At 36.3% G+C, this 20388-nt stretch overlaps 2 protein-coding genes across 2 annotated transcripts; both read left to right on the forward strand.

The window, feature by feature from the left end:
- The first annotated feature begins 270 nt into the window (after nucleotides 1-270).
- Nucleotides 271-1230, forward strand: LOC134574667 (olfactory receptor 5AR1-like). Its single transcript, XM_063433794.1, has one exon. It carries the CDS (start codon nucleotides 271-273, stop codon nucleotides 1228-1230), a length of 960 nt encoding a protein of 319 aa, XP_063289864.1.
- An 11484-nt stretch (nucleotides 1231-12714) lies between these two features.
- LOC134574668 (olfactory receptor 5AR1-like) lies at nucleotides 12715-20068 on the forward strand. The gene is made up of 2 exons (XM_063433795.1): nucleotides 12715-12719; nucleotides 19094-20068. The coding sequence occupies exon 2, from the start codon at nucleotides 19109-19111 to the stop codon at nucleotides 20066-20068; it is 960 nt and encodes a 319-aa protein (XP_063289865.1). The 5' UTR covers nucleotides 12715-12719; nucleotides 19094-19108.
- Nucleotides 20069-20388: the final 320 nt, after the last annotated feature.

Below are 20388 nucleotides of genomic sequence, written 5' to 3' on the forward strand. Positions count from 1 at the left end.
GCCCATAACAACTGCAGCCCACCCGGTATTTGCTCAGTGTCCCGAGGGAGGTCATCTTGAATTTGTATTTATTGATTTTATCCTATGGTTTGCTATCTATTCTTTGTTTCTGGCTTTTTAATAAATTTGTTAAATGTTTCACTCCAATGCCTTCAAATGTTTGAAACAATAGAACCAAAAAATATAAATAAACAGTTTACAGGTAAATGTAATGGGTGAAAAGTGCCACAAGTGATCTATGTGTCTTGTTTGTAGACAAGAAGATTGAAAATGATGTCAGAAAATGAATCCAATCCAAATGAATTCACTGTACAAGGTTTTTCAGATTTACCATATCTTCAGTTGCCTCTTTTTATAACTTTTTTATCAGCTTATCTCATCATTGTCTTTAGTAATCTTCTCATTTTTACATCTATAGTTTTGTTCTCTCATTTACACACACCCATGTACATCTTCTTGTGTAACCTATCAGCCATTGATATCTCATACACATCAACCATTCTACCCAAACTGTTGGCCATGCTTCTCACTCAGTGTAAGTCCATATCCTTTCTAGACTGCTTTATTCAGATGTATTTTTTCTTGTCCTTTGCTTGTACAGAGGTCTTACTATTGGCCGCCATGGCTTATGATCGCTATGTAGCAATCTGTCACCCTCTTCATTACTCAATTCTTATGAGTCCAAAGCACTGTGCTCGACTTGTACTTGCAGTGTGGGTCATGGGTTTACTCGATCCTGTTGCACATACTATTTTAATTGCTAATTTTTCATATTGTCGTTCACACCATATTGACCACATTTTCTGTGATTTAACTTCATTGCTTAAACTTACCTGTAGTGATACATTTACTATCGAGATATGGAACTACATTGATGGGGCTCTCCTAAGTGTCAGTGCGTTTATACTTACATTGATATCTTATGTGTTTATTATCTCTACTATTCTAAATATACAATCAGCAAGTGGTCGACATAAAGCTTTTTCTACCTGCAGCTCTCACATAACTTGTGTTATTATATTTTATGGAACATTAATCTGTTTGTATATGAGACCAATATCTATGTATTCTCCAAGACAGGACAAGTTTTTTGCTCTTTTATATATCATACTTATTCCAGTGTTGAATCCTCTTCTTTACACCCTGAAGAATAAAGACTTTAAAAATGTTTTTAAAAAGATGAATAAAACATTGTTTGGTTCTGAGCTATATTTTAAAGATGTCCAATAACCCATAACTGCAAGCATTGTTAAGTTCAATGACATTTTTTTTTTTAAATCAGGCGTCGGAGAGTCAAAATGCAACGAGTCAAAAAGATTTAATTATGGTTTGCGATGTTGTGATGTTTAAAATGCTTTCTTTTTCCTATTATTGGATGAATAAAACAAGACCTAGAAGTCATGTCTAGAGCCTGCAGTCTTGAAAGAATACCTGTCATGTAAACAGCCTTGTGGAATTTCATAGCTTTCTTCCAGAATTGTTACTTATTGCCTATTAAAGCATACCATTTTGTTTATTCCTTTATGCTGTTGTCCAATGTATACTATGCTATGGTGGGTAAGGTAGTGTGAGCATATAACCATATAATTCCCATAATGATAAGTGTGGTGTGTGATAGATATGAGATGCCAAGCAGACCACATTATATAAAGATATTTTAACTGCATTTTGTATGGAATTATTTAAGATATCTGTATGAGAATTTGTGTTTGTCCTGCTTTTGAAATGCCTTTTTTATATTTTGGGCTTACACCTGCAAATAGGAATTCTCACTTTATTTTAATTTTATTTCATTGAGCAATAATTTCAAATTGTGTACACTAATAATGTAGATTTGTCTTTGGGACCAAGTTGGGAGTCACATTGGCCATTTTGTTGTGGATTTGCTTCCCCCATATCTAGGCCCCTGTTTGGGCCCTATTTATATTCCCCATCCACCCTAAAAAACTGTCAACACAACACTATATGTTAATAAAATTATCAACTCTGTATATTAATAAAATTATCCTTTCATCAAATTTTGAAAGCAAATGTATTATGTTTTAACCCCTTAAGGACTAAGTCAATTGTACAAGTTCTGATCAAAACAAAACGTAAACAAAACCTTGAATTTGCGCTATATGTATGATCAACTTTAAGTCACATTTTTTATATTAAATGCACCCATACTTATTATATATAATTTTGCTCAGGGGAAACAGGGCTTTCATTTCACCTCAAATATTTGTATAAAAAACATAATGAAATATGAATAAGATGTATAATAAATTTGAGAAATTAAGAAATGTTTTAATTTTGACTTATGCATGGCATTTTAACTGTAAATGTCATAATAATATTTGCTTTGTGATGTACAGGTTTTATGGTGTTTTGGAAAATTACAGGGTCAAATATAGCATGTTAAATTTTTCAGTTTATGCGCATTGGAATTTGCCATACACTAGTCAAATTTAGCGTTCATCTTTTGTTTGTGTGTGAAAAAGGCAAAAAAATTAATATGAACACTATTTTTGACCACTGCTTGTGACTAAGTGGCTACCAATAAAGACTAGACATACCCCATTTGCAAAATACAAAAGAAGGTGTAGCGCTACATACAAATATTAAATCGTCCAGAGTCTGAATGACTGTTACTCCAAAAAAGCCACAGTGTTGATGGTATAGAGACAATGATCTGAAAGAGAGATTACATTCTCATAGTGTAAAACTGTAATCCAGTATACTTAATATTGCTCTATATAAGGAACCACTCACATATTTCTGAGCTATCAACCAAGCTCAGGGATAAACGCTCTCAGGTCCGTAAAGGCGAACTTTCCCCTTCTTCAATGCAAATAATTTCCCTTGATGTGGCTAGAGCTCAAACAAAATAACATATGGTGCAATATAGTCTGGAACCAGTATTTCAATAAATGATAAAAGTATATTATACTCACAAGTATGGAGCCACTCTTAAGGCTCTTTTTCAATATGTTGAGTAGTTAATAACTACACTCCTCTATAGCAGGAACCAATAGCCCAATAATGAAAATCCAAATACTTTATTTAGGTAATCTGAATCTAAAATTCTAATGACCAATTAGAATATACTAAAATCAAATACACTCAAATATATAAAAAAGAAGAAATATATAAAAATATCAAATAAAGGGCATAAAGGTGATAGTTTAAAAGTCCCCAGCACGCGTTTCATCGAACGTCTGTCGGCTTCCTCAGCTGGGTAAAAGTCACAATACATTCCTCCTCCTGTCAGGAGTCCTGCTTTTATACCTTGTCCATGATTTTGAGCATGATGTTCAGCTGTTGTTTGGCGCGCTGATGCTTCTTCTTTCTCAGCGGGCACTGTGTGTATTCCAAGCCTCCCTTTCATTGCGGTTTAATTCTGCATATGACGTCATCCTGATTCCGTTCCATTAACGCTGTAGTCTCCTCTTAAACAAGAACCTCGATCTCACATATTGAGTGTTCATATAGGTGCAGAATACCGTCCAAAGGACAGACAAAAGGAAATACTAAATACAACTATTAAGATAAAAAACATTTATAATAAATACATTCAATCCATAATATTCTTATATTACAAATATTTAAGAAGGGCAATATAGTTTAAAATGCATGTCCCAAATATAACTAATTATAACTAATGTCCTTATATGTAATGTTGTCTCAACCTACGCTTTTCACTCCAAAATCTATTTCATAGCAAAGTCATTTTCATAAATATATATAACAGAGATTCTACAGAGCAATCCTCACTATTTCTCATCATTCTTGCAACTATGTATATATAGAGATACATTTGTGTATTATTGTAAATGTGTCAATTATGTGTCAAAATAATTCTTAAGCTAATATCTATGTATATTCTAAATGTTAGGGAATTTATCTCTTAAAAAAGTGCATTTAACCTTTATTCTATGTCATTTTTTTATTTTATTTATTTATTTTTATTTATTATTTATACATTATTCTATAATTTCTCCTTCCCCATTTAGTTGAGGAACCCCTACTTATGAGAAAAAAAACATAAAAATTACTCCATACAAATAATTAAAAAATGGCATAAGCTTATATCCAGTACAAAAATTAATCTAAAAAGTATTAAATTTCAAATTCGAAATTTAGTCCGTAGGGGCTAAGGGTATTTAGTTCAAAGATCCATTTCATCTCTTCTTTGCTAAGTTTCTGATTAAAATCCCTCCCCTCCACCCCCCCCCCCCCCCCCCAATCTTTTCCCACTCTAATTAGTCCTAAAAAATGACTACCTTGTCTGCTGGCTTTATGACTAACTCTTCATTATTCTTCAGTTCTCTAAGGGCTTTTTTTTCCTGTATACTTAAATTATCATGGAACTTCTCTTTAAGATCTAATTTTTTCCATTCATTTAGGACCATAGTCTCAAACGTAATCATTTTATTGGAAATCATCTGTTTAGGAAAAAAATTAGATTTCCTCTTTAGGTCCGTATGTCTAATTTCATCCAGCTCAGGGATAAACGTTCTCAGGTCCGTAAAGGCGACCTTTCCCCTTCTTCAATTCAAATAATTTCCCACGATGTGGCTAGAGCTCAAACAAAATAACATATGGTGCAATATAGTCTGGAACCAGTATTCCAATAAATGCTAAAAGTAAATTATACTCACAAGTATGGAGCCACTCTTGTTATTATTAGGAGGAGAGAGAACCTTAAAGAGTTAGATGTGGAAATTAATAAATGCCAAGATGAAATACTTAATGCTTTGAACCAGGAAGAATTTGATTGTATAACACAAGACATTAGGAATAATCTAGATAAAGTAGAGAGAGGGGTAGTAGAGATAAAGAGAAATACATATTTAAGAGATATAAAGGATTATAAAAATAAACAAGTAAGATCCTTCTCCAAATATCAAGGACAATCTAGAGATGGCAACTTCAGAGGTATAGAAAGACATAAAAATCCAAGGCAGCATATATCCCAACCCACCCTATACGAATCTAGATATAAGAGAAATCCTACACCCCAAAGACCATATAAAGAGGTTTTTGAGAAAAAACAGACCCATAGGAAGACATATAATGTACATGAAAGAAAAGAACAGGAAAACAGTTATAAGTATAGGCCCAACTTTTGATCCCGGAGAGAAAGCTTTAGGGATAAACGAAGTGATGGGAATGAGGAGAGAAAAGGGAATAGATCCTATGGAGAGAGCGATAGGAATCCTACCTATGAGCCTCCCTACCAAGTTAGATCAACATATAGGAAAGATAGAGAAAGATACCAGCCTCATATTCAAGAACCTATAAAAGTGCAGAATCGGTATCAAGCTTTAGAGGATAGAGAAGGGGAACAGGATTTTTGGAGAAGTCGCCTCATAGAAAGACACAAAGAAGATCAAAGGAGAGATTATCCCTTAAATCACAAGAGACGGAGGTATTCATTCCAAGAGGAAAAAGAGGAGGAAAAACAGTCAAAGAAAGACAGGAGAGAAAGTATAGAGAGCTTAATGGAGATATCAGTAAGATGGGAATCTATAACCTTAGTGAAACAGCAATAACTAAGGAACAGGTGAAGATCCTTAAGAAAGGGTTAAAATTTGCCCCTAGCAAACACATACATCCCTTTGACCTATATATAGATCTGAACAAATTTAAAAGGAATTTCTATCTCAATTTTTTTTTAATTAAAAATCCAATGGAAAGACAGTTACATATGGAGGATGAATTTAGACATACGGACCTAAAGAGGAAATCAAATTTTAAACAGATGATTTCCAATAAAATGATTACGTTTGAGACTATGGTCCTAAATGAATGTAAAAAATTAGATCTTAAAGAGAAGTTCCATGATAATTTAAGTATACAGGAAAAAAAAGCTCTTAGAGAACTGAAGAATAATGAAGAGTTAGTCATAAAGCCAGCAGAGAGGGGGGGGAGGGGGGCATAGTTATTATGACCAAGGAATCCTATAACAAGGAAGTGATAAGGATTCTGACAGACGGAGTGACTTATAAAAAATTGACAGCAAATCCAAGTCTGGAGATCCAAGAAAAATTTAGAGAATTCCTAAAAAAAAGGCCTGGACATAGGAGTGCTCAGCCAAAAGGAATTTGATTTTATAAATATTTTACATCCGAAGGTCCCAGTCTTTTACTTTTTACCTAAAGTGCATAAGAGCATCACCAATCCCCCGGGCAGGCCAATAGTGGCAGGGATAGATGCGATATCTAGCAGTATCCCACTATATAGACTTACAACTTCAACCTATGGTACAGAATACGAGATCATATATAAAAGACACTATAGCGGTATTGAGCATGCTTAATAATTGTGTATGGGAAGAAAACTTTTTGCTAGTTACATGTGATGTTGCATCATTATACAGCAACATACCTCATGAGTATGGGTGCAGAGCAGTAGCCCATTATTTAAGAAATAGTTCTGATCTTTTAGAAACCCAAATTGAGTATATCATGGATGGTATCAGGTTAATCCTAGATAACAACTATTTCTGGTTTGGGGGAGACATTTTTTTCAAGTCAATGGGACGACCATGGGGACTAGGTTCGCCCCCAGCTATGCCAATTTGTTTATGTCATATTGGGAACAACATTTTATATATGATGGGCATGGCTGGGGGGAGAGCTTGGTTAACTATGGCCTTTACATCGATGATATTTTCTTTATTTGGAAAGGAGGAGTTCAACTTTCGGAAGAATTTCTAGCCTTCCTGAATTTTAATACATGGGGGATTAGCCTTACCAGTACCTGGAGTGAGCAAGAAATATATTTCTTAGATCTGACCATTTTTATAGAAGAAGGAAAAATCAAGACAAATAATTTTTTTAAAGCTGTTGATGCTAACAGTTTTATTGAAAGGGTAAGTTGCCATTTTACTCCCTGGTTGGAGAATGCCCCTAGAGGGCAATTTTTACGTATTATGCGGAATTGTACGGATTTGGAGAGTTATAACCATCAATCAATGAAGATTAAACAGGATTTTTTGGATAAGAGATATGAGGATACTAAATTAGAAGAAGCAATGATACAGGTTAAAGAGACAGAACGGAATAACCTCTTGAGATATAAGGACCGTACACAACATAATATGGAAGGAGAGCCATTTATCTGCAATTATAGCACTGAAAATTTTAGAATTATGAAAATTGTAAAAAGGTTCTGGCCCATTCTTCGCCAGGATCCATTGTTAGAAAAAATATTACCGGTATAACCTCAATTTATTCATAGAGGAGTGAGGAATTTACGAAGTATCTTAACGTCGAGTTATATCAGGGAGAAGAAAAAGAAAGACACATTTTTTAAGCAAGAAAAAGTTTTTTTCGGTTGTGGTCAGTGCTTGGCGTGCAGAAGAACAGGCAAAAAAAAAGACAAGTTATGCACTTTATGAGTAAGGAAAAGAAAGAATATGCAATAAGAGAAGTTATCACATGTCATACGAACAATGTGATTTATGTAATGCAATGCCCCTGTGGTTTAAATTATGTGGGTAAAACTACTCAGCCACTCCACATTAGGATTGAGGAGCACAGCAGGAATATAATGAAGGGAGCTGAGAATCATAGTGTACCTCTCCATTACAAACTTCATCATAATCAATCTCCGTTAGGTAGTCATTTTTTAGGACTAATTAGAGTGGAAAGAGATTGGAGTGGGGGGGAGGGGGGATTTTAACCAGAAACTTAGCAAAGAAGAGATGAAATGGATCTTTGAACTAAATACCCTTATCCCCTAAGGACTAAATTCCGAATTCTGAGTAATTTTTATGGTTTGTTTCTCATAAGTAGGGGTTCATCAACTAAATGGGGAAGGAGAAATTATAGAATAACGTATAAATAATAAATAAAAAAAAAATAAAAAAAATAAAAAAATGAAATAGAATAAAGGTTAAATGCACTTTAAGAGATAAATTCCCTAACATTTAGAATATACATAGATATTAGCTTAATAATTATTTTGACACAGAATTGACACATTTGCAATAATACACAAATGTATCTCTATATGTACATTGTTGCAAGAATGATGAGAAATAGCGAGGATTGCTCTGTAGAATCTCTATTATATATATTTATGAAAATTACTTTGCTATGAAATAGATATTGGAGTGAAAAGCGTAGGTTGAGACAACATTTCAAATAAGGACATTAGTTACAATTAGTTATATTTGGGACATGCATTTTTTTAACTATATTGCCCTTCTTATGTATTTGTAATATAAGAATATTATGGATTGAATGTATTTATTATATATGTTTTTATCTTAATAGTTGTAGTTAGTATTTTCTTTTTTTCCGTCCTTTGGACGGTATTCTGCACCTTCATGAACACTCGATATGTGAGATCGAGGTTCTTGTTTAAGAGGAGACTACAGCGTTAATGGAACAGAATCAGGATGACGTCATATGCGGAAGTAAACCGCAATGAGAAGGAGGCTTGGAATACACACAGTGCCCGCCGAGAAAGAAGAAGCATCAGCGCGCCAAACAACAGCTGAACATCGTGCTCAAATCATGGACAGGGTATAATAGCAGGACTTCTGACAGGAGGAGGAATGTATTGTGACTTTTACCCAGCTGAGGAAGCCGACATAAGTTCGACAAAATGCGTCCTGGGGACTTTGATACTATCACCTTTATGCCCTTTATTTGATATTTTTACATATTTCTTCTTTTTTATATTTGAGTGTATTTGATTTTAGTATATTCTAATTGGCCATTAGAATTTTAGATTCAGATTACCTAAATAAAGTATTTGGATTTTCATTATTGGGCTATTGGTTCCTGCTATATAGGAGTGTAGTCCTTAACTACACAACGTGTTGAAAAAGAGCCTTAAAGTGGCTCTATACTTGTGAGTATAATATACTTTTATCATTTATTGAAATTCTGGTTCCAGACTATATTGCACCATATGTTATTTTGTTTGAGCTCTAGCCACATCGTGGCAAATTATTTGAATTGAAGAAGGGGAAAGGTCACCTTTACGGACCTGAGAGCGTTCATCCCTGAGCTTGGTTGATAGCTCAGAAATATGTGAGTGGTTCCTTATGTAGAGCAATATTAAGTATACTGGATGACAGTTTTACACTATGAGAATTTAATCTCTCTTTCAGATCATTGTCTCTATACCATCAACACTGTGGCTTTTTTGGAGTGACAGTCAATCAGACTCTGGACAATTTAATATTTGAATGTAGCGCTTCACCTTCTTTTGCATTTTGTTTTGTGATCAGTGTATGAGGAAAGATTACACTTGGTGTTACAGCAGCTATTATATGTTTAATTGTATAATACTTTGTTAATTTAGTGTTTTAAAAGAGCGCCAGTATATATTTCTATTAATACCCCATTTACAATACCTTGGGTTGTCTACTTTTGAAAATGGTGTGTCATCATGGGGGCAATTCTCATTCCTGGACTATCATAGGTTTCAAAGACACGCAATCTGGCAAATTTCAATGTGAATAAACTGAAATGCAAGCCAAAACACCAAAACTACAAAAAAAAAATGACACTTTCACAGACGATATCATCATTATGATACATTTTACTGTTTTGAAACACTATATTTGTATTCAATAAAGTCTCCCAAGTATAACATTACCCCCATGTACAGGCTGTATGGTCTTTTGGAAAGTTACGGAGTAAAGTTCTAATATCCAAATGTTTATTGCTATGTTGTCTCATGGTGTGTAGCCACATTATTTTTCCCTCTCCCATGTGTGATGTAGCCTATGAGGTTGCCATGCATAAAAGCACTGCAAGCATTATTTCACAGTGCTTGTCCTTAAACGCCAGTCTGAATGGGTTCGTTTAACAGTGTATAGGGCCTTGTTATGATATGGGGCTTGGCACTATACACTGTTAAATTAACCCATTCAGTTCATTTAACAGGGTTAAATATAGGGCTTGCAAACTAAATTCTCTGGACTTCAGAATTCTTTCCTAAGCTGTCCCTCACAGCTGCAGCATCCTGTCCCTACACTAATACAGGGAGTGCAGAATTATTAGGCAAGTTGTATTTTTGAGGATGAATTTTATTATTGAACAACAACGATGTTCTCAATGAACCCAAAAAACTCATTAATATCAAAGCTGAATATTTTTGGAAGTAGTTTTTAGTTTGTTTTTAGTTTTAGCTATTTTAGGGGGATATCTGTGTGTGCAGGTGACTATTACTGTGCATAATTATTAGGCAACTTAACAAAAAACAAATATATACCAATTTCAATTATTTATTTTTACCAGTGAAACCAATATAACATCTCAACATTCACAAATATACATTTCTGACATTCAAAAACAAAACAAAAACAAATCAGTGACCAATATAGCCACCTTTCTTTGCAAGGACACTCAAAAGCCTGCCATCCATGGATTCTGTCAGTGTTTTGATCTGTTCACCATCAACATTGCGTGCAGCAGCAACCACAGCCTCCCACACACTGTTCAGAGAGGTGTACTGTTTTCCCTCCTTGTAAATCTCACATTTGATGATGGACCACAGGTTCTCAATGGGGTTCAGATCAGGTGAACAAGGAGGCCATGTCATTAGATTTTCTTCTTTTATACCCTTTCTTGCCAGCCACGCTGTGGAGTACTTGGACCCGTGTGATGGAGCATTGTCCTGCATGAAAATCATGTTTTTCTTGAAGGATGCAGACTTCTTCCTGTACCACTGCTTGAAGAAGGTGTCTTCCAGAAACTGGCAGTAGGACTGTGAGTTGAGCTTGACTCCATCCTCAACCCGAAAAGGCCCCACAAGCTCATCTTTGATGATACCAGCCCAAACCAGTACTCCACCTCCACCTTGCTGGCGTCTGAGTTGGACTGGAGCTCTCTGCCCTTTACCAATCCAGCCATGGGCCCATCCATCTGGCCTATCAAGACTCACTCTCATTTCATCAGTCCATAAAACCTTAGAAAAATCAGTCTTGAGATATTTCTTGGCCCAGTCTTGACGTTTCAGCTTGTGTGTCTTGTTCAGTGGTGGTCGTCTTTCAGCCTTTCTTACCTTGGCCATGTCTCTGAGTATTGCACACCTTGTGCTTTTGGGCACTCCAGTGATGTTGCAGCTCTGAAATATGGCCAAACTGGTGGCAAGTGGCATCTTGGCAGCTGCACGCTTGACTTTTCTCAGTTCATGGGCAGTTATTTTGCGCCTTGGTTTTTCCACATGCTTCTTGCGACCCTGTTGACTATTTTGAATGAAACGCTTGATTGTTCAATGATCACGCTTCAGAAGCTTTGCAATTTTAAGAGTGCTGCATCCCTCTGCAAGATATCTCACTATTTTTGACTTTTCTGAGCCTGTCAAGTCCTTATTTTGACCCATTTTGCCAAAGGAAAGGAAGCTGCCTAATAATTATGCACACCTGATATAGGGTGTTGATGTCATTAGACCACACCCCTTCTCATTACAGAGATGCACATCACCTAATATGCTTAATTGGTAGTAGGCTTTCGAGCCTATACAGCTTGGAGTAAGACAACATGCATAAAGAGGATGATGTGGTCAAAATACTCATTTGCCTAATAATTCTGCACTCCCTGTAAGAGCTCATGTGACGTGCGGCGATACATGACTCCAGCTTATATATATAGGCTGGATCACATGCTGCACTGGCCAATCACAATCATGCCATTAGTAGGCATGGCTGTGATGGCTTCTAAGGGCAAACGAGTCAAACGCTTATTGATTGGCTTCCCTGCAGCCTTTCAAAACACGCCATTAAAATTGCTGAACACCGAACTCCAAACCGAACATACAGTGAAATGTCTGTGTTCGGGTCCGGGGTCCAAAACCCGTAATGTTCGGTATGAACCTGAACTTTGCGGTTCAGGTTCACTCAACTCTAGTCATAGGTCATCTAGGAATTCAGAAAGTTTTATGACGCACATCAATAATAGGACTACATAATTTTACTTAGTAAAATCTCAAACTTGACCATTCCCGATCGCGTCAAAAGTTCACCTTCATAATGTCACACAATTTATGTTGAGCATTAAATTTGGTACTACTTAAAACATTTTGTCACATTTTTAATTTTAAAATATTGCACATTTTTTGTTGAATGTATATTTTTATTTATTTATTTATCATTGGCATTTATAAAGCACCAACATATTCTGCAGTGTGTGTAATTGAAAAAAAAGAGACAATACAATATAAACAGATTAATAATATAGGTTACTGTCCTGCCCGTATGCTTACATTTTAAAGATATGTAACACACATCTTCTAATTTTAATTTCAACATTGCCAGTCTTCTAAAATAATACAATGTTCTGCATCTGATCACACTATCATTTGCTGCAACTTTGAGCAGAGGCCTTCTGCTAACTCACTAATTAAATTTCAGTGAAGCTACATGTCATTGATGTTACAAAGTCCAACATTATTCTGGTGAATTTTTGACACATTTCTAACACATCTTGCAACACACTTGCAATTTTCAGCACCACACTTCACATTCTTCACATTTGTGATTCTACATTAAGTGAACAGAGTCACACAGTGATACATGCACACAGTGGAGCAGGTTGCCTCATGGAAGAGAATAAATGTAATTGGACCCTAAACGCTTTATAGTCCCTATAGTGGACACAGAATGCCTCATACTGGAGAATAAATATGCTCAGAATAATTTGCAGAACCTTCGTGCCGAGAGTTTTGTGACATTCCTTATTAAGCATTACGGAGGCACTTATTTACTCTTTGTAAGTACTGACACCATTTTATATATTGTAAATATTTTATTTCACCATTATTGATGATACGTTTATTTTGTGCCCTATAATAATATTTCATTCAAATATATGGTGCCTATGAAATGAACATATATTGAAAAAAAATAAACAGGAACAACGTAATATAGCCTGGCTTCCCAAGCACCCTTAATTATATTATATAATTTTCATTTATATAAAAGGGATCCTCTAACAAGATGCATAATCAGCTTGTTCTTCTGTTGACAACCCAGTACCACAACTCACAAGTTTGTCTTCTGTGACAATGCAGTTGTCAAATGCAGGTCTAATTAACTAGGCTACAACATTTCTCCAACTAGTCTAGTTATAGTTTGTTACACACAGCTATAAGGAGTCTCTTCATTATCATGATTTGGAAACTGATTAAATTAAATCTAAAATAGCAGAGACAAATTAAAAATCCATATAGAAAAAACATGGGATTTTACAGCCTTTTATTATAATTTCTTAAGTCACCCCAAACCCACAGGGGGTTATTTACTAAACACTAAATTATAGTGACTTGGAAACCAAATTGCATATATTAAAATAGACAGATACCCAAACTGCAAATATATCTAATTTTATTTTCATCAACTCTGCAATTTGTTATACAGTGAATAAAAACAACAACTATTTATTAAAATTATGTATTCTCACAGCACCAACCAATTTGACAACCCTGAGTACATTGAGTCAAGAATATACTAACAAAATATAGTTTTTAAAATAAAGGTAAACAAAAAAAAAATACATTTTAAAAGCCCTGGGAATAAATCACAACATTTAATGAATAAATTCCTATTTTATGTCTTTTTATATATATTAAATAATGAATTGTGAAAAATTGAACTATATGCAGGCACCATTTTTGGTTACAGTGCTAGGACAGTCACTTTAATTATAATTTCACCTCTAACACATTTTATTATTCACTGCAACACAATGAATGAACTGGGACGTGCAAAGCATAGAAGAAAAAAAAAACCACATTTTACATCAAAAGACAATATCAGCAACTTATAAATAAATAAGTTTATGTTGTATTTATCTAGAGAAGATATTGTGCATAGCACATAAGTTATGGAGAGAATTAACTCAAAAGTCAAATGATACAAGACTGTAAAGGCGGTCTGTTGCCATTATACACCCCATTACAGAACAAAATGAAATAAATGTAGAATGGTTTAAAAAGGGCATGTTGTAACTTGATCAACATCATTTAAGTTTAAAAATAGAAGCTATAATATCATAGATAAAGGAAGGAAATATTATAAATTATATTTCATCTTTAGGTTTAATGACGTTTTAAAAAAAACAAATAAAACATAGGCTTCATAAAGCAATGAGACAAGAAACAGTAATATTCATAGTGCAACATTTTTGGAGGCAATTAAACATAGAATTAGAATACTTCAGGATCTTAAAGGAGATCTATTGGTACTAGACATCATAATACATGCAACATTAAATAATGGAAGGAAGGTTAAAAAAACATATTCAAATAGCAGCATATTGTAACTTGATTAATATCTGAACACAATAAAGAAGCAGGAATCTTGTAGATAGACGGAAGGAATGATACATAAACAATATACATGATCTAATTTCAGATTTATGTTTAATGATTTTTTTTGTTTTACAAAGTAGAACTTTGTTGGAGTAGTGAAGCAGCTAATTAAATTTAAGACATAAATGAATGAATCTAAAGTGATTGGAAGATATGTCCATAGCTACCAGTCTCTAGAATAAACCTTTTAAAAAGAAATCAGCATGATTTTGTATAGAGTAGGTATGTGTGAATGCGGGGTGTATTTTTGTGTAATATTGGCATTTAAATGCAGTTGTATGTTTGTATGCAGCTTTGACATTTGAATGTATGGGTGTGTTTGTGTGATATTGCCGAGTATGTTTTTGTATGTAGTGCTGGTGGTTGGATGCAGGGGTGTGTTTGTTTGTGGTGTTGCTGTTTTATTGCAGTGATGTATTTGTAAACCATATTGGCATTTAGAATGCAGGGGTTTGTTTGTATATATTAGTGTTTTAATGCTCAAATGCATGCAAATATACATATACTGTACATTGTCAGACACAAACACACATATATGCACACTCACTTACTGAGACATATACACTGCCCCACAAACACAGATACACACACATGCTGACAAACACATATACACACATGCACACAGATACACAAATACCGATACACACATACATTGCATACATTGAGTTTTAGCCACCCACCTGTTTCCATACCTTTTGGGTGTGGGAGGGAAACCATGGGGTCCAGTGGGATCTGACTGGTGTCTGAGGCTGATGGGAGTCTGGGGCTGGTCCTGGTTTCCTCAGTCTACGTTCCTCCATCCTCTCTCTGACCCCACAGTGCTCACTGTACCCTGGGAGAAAAGACCTGTACTCACTTCCTTACACCACTGTTGTCATGACCGTGACCAAGTCAAACTGTAAAACGACTGCGGTGCCTAACCTGATCAGAGATGTCTATCAGGTGACCCCAAGTGTGAGAGTTACCCAATGGTAACCTTAGATTGTGGGCCCCAGTGTGTCCACACTAGTTGCACCAGTCGTTGTTCCCCTGCTGGTGGCCGTTACAATACAAGAATCTTAATTGCCACTTTGGTATATATACTATATGGACAATTATTGGGACAATGGACCATTACACCAACAGGGATTTTTATGATATTGCATTCTAAATATATAGATATAAATATGTAGTTAATCCTACCTTTGCAGCTATAACAACTTCCTTTCTTTTGGGAAGGCTTTACACAATATTTTGGAGCATTTCTGTGTGTATTTTTACCCATACAAAACATAGAGAATTTGTGAGGTCAGGCACTGATGTTAGACGAGAAGGCCTGGCTCACAATCTCTGTTTCATTTCATTACAAATGTGTTCAATGGTGTTGAGGTAAGGGTTCCGTTTGGGTCAGGCACAGAAAAATACACACAAAATTATCCCACCATGTCTGGTGCATAGCTTTAGGATTTCCCTTCACTGGAAATAAAGGGCCTAGTCCAACCCCTGAAATACAGCTCCATACCATTATCCCCCCACCACTAAACTTTACAGTTGGCATAATACAATCAGCCAGGTTTCTGGCATCCCCCAAACCCATACTCACTCATCAGACTGCCAAACGGAGAAGCGTGATTCATCACTCCACAGAACATGTTTCCACTGATCCTGAGTCCAGTGGCGGCATGCTTTACACAACTTAATCTGACGTTTGGCATTGTACTTATAATTGTTGTGAGGCTTGCATGCAGCAGCTTGGCCATGAAAAACAATTCCATGAAGTTCCCACCGTACAGTTTTGGAACTCTTCAGCTATGGAATCAACTAGCATTGGCGACTTTTACTCACTATGTGGCTCAGTGACCCCGCTCTGTGACTTCCGCTTTAAGTTTTCTGCTGTTCCTAAAAATTTCTAGTTGCCAATAATACTTATCACATCACCGCTTGAATTCAGAGTTCTTTTTTTCACTAGTTATTTTCACAAATGTTTGTGGATACAACAAACTTTGTCTAAGTTGTGTGTATGTAAAATGTGATACACTAGGCTGATTAAAAAAATGGAGAAGCTATACTAGTGACCAGTGTTAGGGTTCTTTTAATTAGAAAGTAATTTTAATTATAGTTATTGCAAAGAAAATTAGTTTTGGTGTTATCTTTTTCACTTGGTTACATGTGTATATGTGTAATACATGGAAGGGTTGGGCTGGAAGAAAAAATTAGCCCAGGTATTTAAATACAGAGCATCCCAATAGGAGAAGCAGAACCAGAGAGGAGATGTATTATGTCAACACTAAGGACAAACACTTCCCCCAAAATCAGATGGAGATGGGGAATTGTCCTGTGTTTCTTTTGCACAGCACAAGAGCATTTAATGACACATGTGTGCTGCCTTTGTTGGTGACCTGGTTCTGGCGTCCCCATGGGATACCAGAGGACAAAAGTGAAACAGGGCTGGTAAAGCATGTAGTGCATATGTGGGAAGGCTGCCTGTGGTGTTTTATGTGTTTGGAAGCTGTGTATGGGATTGTGTATGTGTAGAGGGGGATGTATAATGTAGTGTGTGTGTGTGTGTGTGTGTGTGAAGGAATTTGTGTGTGGTGTATTATGGGTGGCTAGGGGCTGTATAGTGCATGTATTTATTGTTGATGTAAAAGAGCTGTAGAGATTGTGTGAGTGACTATGGGCTGTAGAGCGTGTATGCTGTAGAAGAGTTCCCTGTATCCCAGCTGGGTACCTCCACCATGGATTGTTTCCTAGCTGGAACCGGGAATAACTTCCACTCCTCCTTGAGCCTCTCGTCTTGGAACAGGATAGGGAACTAGTTCTATTCCCTCCCAGGGACTGGACGACACACAGTCCTGGGAGCTATAGTCCTTACTTTCACTGCTGAATCCTGCAAGATGACACTGAGCAGTGAATAACCATATCCCTCCCAGTAACTGGACGACACAGAGTTCTGGGGGTACAACTGATTTTCATGAGCCAAACTCTGTCTTTTATGCACAGACCTCAGCAGGGGGTCTCCATACTATACAATACAAGCCCCGTCCAGGTGTCTCTGTGTCTGGGAGATAATTGAGTTAAAGACAGGTAAGTTAATTATCTCCCAGGAACAGAGAGCCAAACATAAAAACATAAAGCATTAAAGTACCCCAAAACATAATAAAAACATACAGTAAATCACCATGCCCTATATCTCCAAACAGCTCTGATCCAAGTCGTCCAAATAGCGCTCAGATTTATGCACCGGGCCACCGGGGCAAAGTTCTGACTGGCCGCACTCGTGGTCCTATGTCCAAAATAGGAAGCATTTATTCCTCTTAGTCTCAGGCACCTTCCTTCCAAAAAAACGATCTCCTGGCAGGTCAGCAAGTGGTTCAACCGGGAACTGCCAGGTCACATCCTAAAAATAGTTCCATAGCTGTCACAGCTTAGTACCACTGAGGAGCATTCATGGGTTTGTTCGTGGGAACGGCTGCCAGGGAGCGAGCGTTCGGTTCAATTAATTAGGAGGAAGGGTGCCGAACAAGGGGCACAAAGGGAAAGCCGTTAAGGGCAGCTGGGCAGGGTAACTTCCGAAAGGGGTCTCAGACCCGGACCATAGTCAGTGGGGCAGGATGCCAGCTTCCACACTCCTTCTGGAGTTTGTGGCAAACGTTTTTGGACAAGAGTGTTTGTCACATATGTGTGTAACAATTGAGGCTGTAGTGTGCTTGTCTAGGAGTTGTGGTGAGTATGTGTGTGTGTATCTAGCCACTCCAAAGTGTGAGTTTGTGTGTTTGTGTGTGTATTTGTGTATATGGGTTGCATTGTGGGTGTTTTTCTAAAATCTGTAGTGTATGCATAAATATAGGGGGATGTAGTATTTGTCTATAAATAGTATAATGGGTTATACTATATGTGCATAGTGGTGGTAGTCTGTGTACAGGGACTGTAATGTGTGTATAGAGAGTTTAGTGAGTATGTGTATAGGAATGTAGTGTGTGTGTGTGTGTGTGTGTGTGTGTATAGAATTTAGTGCACGTATAGGTGTTGAATGTTGTATGTACAGGGGTGAATTGTGTGTATAGGGGTATAATGTGTATATAGAGTGCATTTTTGTGTGTGTACAGGGAATGCTTAGTGTGTGCATAGCGGGTTCAGTGTGTGTAGGGAATATAGTGTGTTTAAAGGGATTGTATTGTGTTTATAATAGTATAGCTATTTATTTGTTTTCTTTATTTTTAAACTTATTTAGCTACTTTGCTTTTAGCTACAGTGGACTGGAATTGAGGTTTTCACCTGTGCCAGGTGCAGACCATGAGTATCTCTCTTTCAAATTTTAACACTAACACTTATTGTCTGATTAGCCAGAGGACACAGACACACATGGCCTGCATCTGGCAAAGATGTAGATCAGAGGCTGCCAGGCTCCCTTCTCCCTGGCATTAGAGTTTGCTGGGCCAGTGACAGAGATCTTTGATCATCCCATGAATGGGCAGAGAGCCCTCTTTGATCTGTTGCTGATCCTTTGATCTTCTCTGTTGGCCTTGGCCCATAACAACTGCAACCCACCCGGCATTTGCTCAGTGTCCTGAGGGGGGCCTGATATAGGGTAATCTTGAATTTTTATTTATTGATTCTATCCTATGGTTTGCTATCTATCCTTTGTTTCTGGCTTTTTAATACATTTTTAAATGTTTCACTCCAATGCCTCCAAATGTTTGAAACAATAGAACCACAACATATAACTAAACAGTGTATGGGTAAATTTCATGAGTGGAAAGTGCCACAAGTGATCTATGTGTCTTGTTTGTAGACAAGAAGATTAAAAATGATGTCAGAAAATGAATCCAATCCAAATGAATTCACTGTACAAGGTTTTTCAGACTTACCACATCTTCAGTTTCCTCTTTTTATAACATTTTTATCAGTTTATCTCATCATTATCTTCAGTAATCTTCTCATTTTTACATCTATAGTTTTGTTCTCTCATTTACACACACCCATGTACATCTTCTTGTGTAACCTATCAGTCATTGATATCTCATACTCATCAACCATTCTACCCAAACTGTTGGCCATGCTCCTCACGCAGTGTAAGTCCATATCCTTTCTAGAGTGCTTTATTCAGGTGTATTTTTTCATGTGCTTTGCTTGTACAGAGGTCTTACTACTGGCTGCAATGGCTTATGATCGCTATGTAGCAATCTGTCACCCTCTTCATTACTCAATTCTTATGAATCCAACGCACTGTGCTCGACTAGTACTTGCAGTGTGGGTCATGGGTTTACTCGATCCTGTTGCACATGCTATTTTAATTGCAAATTTTTCATATTGTCGTTCACACCATATTGACCACATTTTCTGTGATTTAACCCCATTGCTTAAACTTACCTGTAGTGATACATTTACTATCGAGATATGGAACTACATTGATGGGGCTCTGCTGACTGTAAGTGCATTTATACTTACTTTGATATCTTATGTGTTTATTATCTCTACTATTCTAAATATACAATCAGCAAGTGGTCGACATAAAGCTTTTTCTACCTGTGCCTCTCACATGACCTGTGTTATCATCTATTATGGAACAATGATCTGTTTGTATATGAGACCAACATCTATGTATTCTCCAGGAGAGGACAAGTTTTTTGCCCTTTTATATATCATACTTATTCCAATGTTAAATCCTCTTCTTTACACCCTGAAGAATAAAGACTTTAAACATGTTTTTAAAAAGATTAATAAAACATTGTTTGGTTCTGAGCTATATTTTAAAGATGTCCAATAACCCATAACTGCAAGCATTGTTAAGTTCAATAACAACATTTTAGAAATCAGGTGTCGGAGAGTCAAAATGCAACGAGTCAAAAAGATTTAATTATGGTTTGCGATGTTGTGATGCTTAAAATGCTTTCTTCTTCCCATTATTGGATGAATAAAACACGCACCTAGAAGTCTTCTATAGAGCCTGCAGTCTTGAAAGAATACCTGTCATGTAAACAGCCTTGTGGAATTTCATAGCTTTCTTCCAGAATTGTTACTTATTGCCTATTAAAGCATACCATTTTGTTTATTCCTTTATGCTGCTGTCCAATGTATACTATGCTA

The sequence above is a fragment of the Pelobates fuscus genome, chromosome 10 (genome assembly GCF_036172605.1).
Source record: "Pelobates fuscus isolate aPelFus1 chromosome 10, aPelFus1.pri, whole genome shotgun sequence".
NCBI lineage: Eukaryota > Metazoa > Chordata > Amphibia > Anura > Pelobatidae > Pelobates > Pelobates fuscus.

What these genes read in the sequence shown, in the direction of transcription:
- LOC134574668 (XM_063433795.1), top strand. Translation starts at nt 19,109, where the DNA reads ATGATGTCAGAAAATGAATCCAATCCAAATGAATTCACTGTACAAGGT.
- LOC134574667 (XM_063433794.1), top strand. Translation starts at nt 271, where the DNA reads ATGATGTCAGAAAATGAATCCAATCCAAATGAATTCACTGTACAAGGT.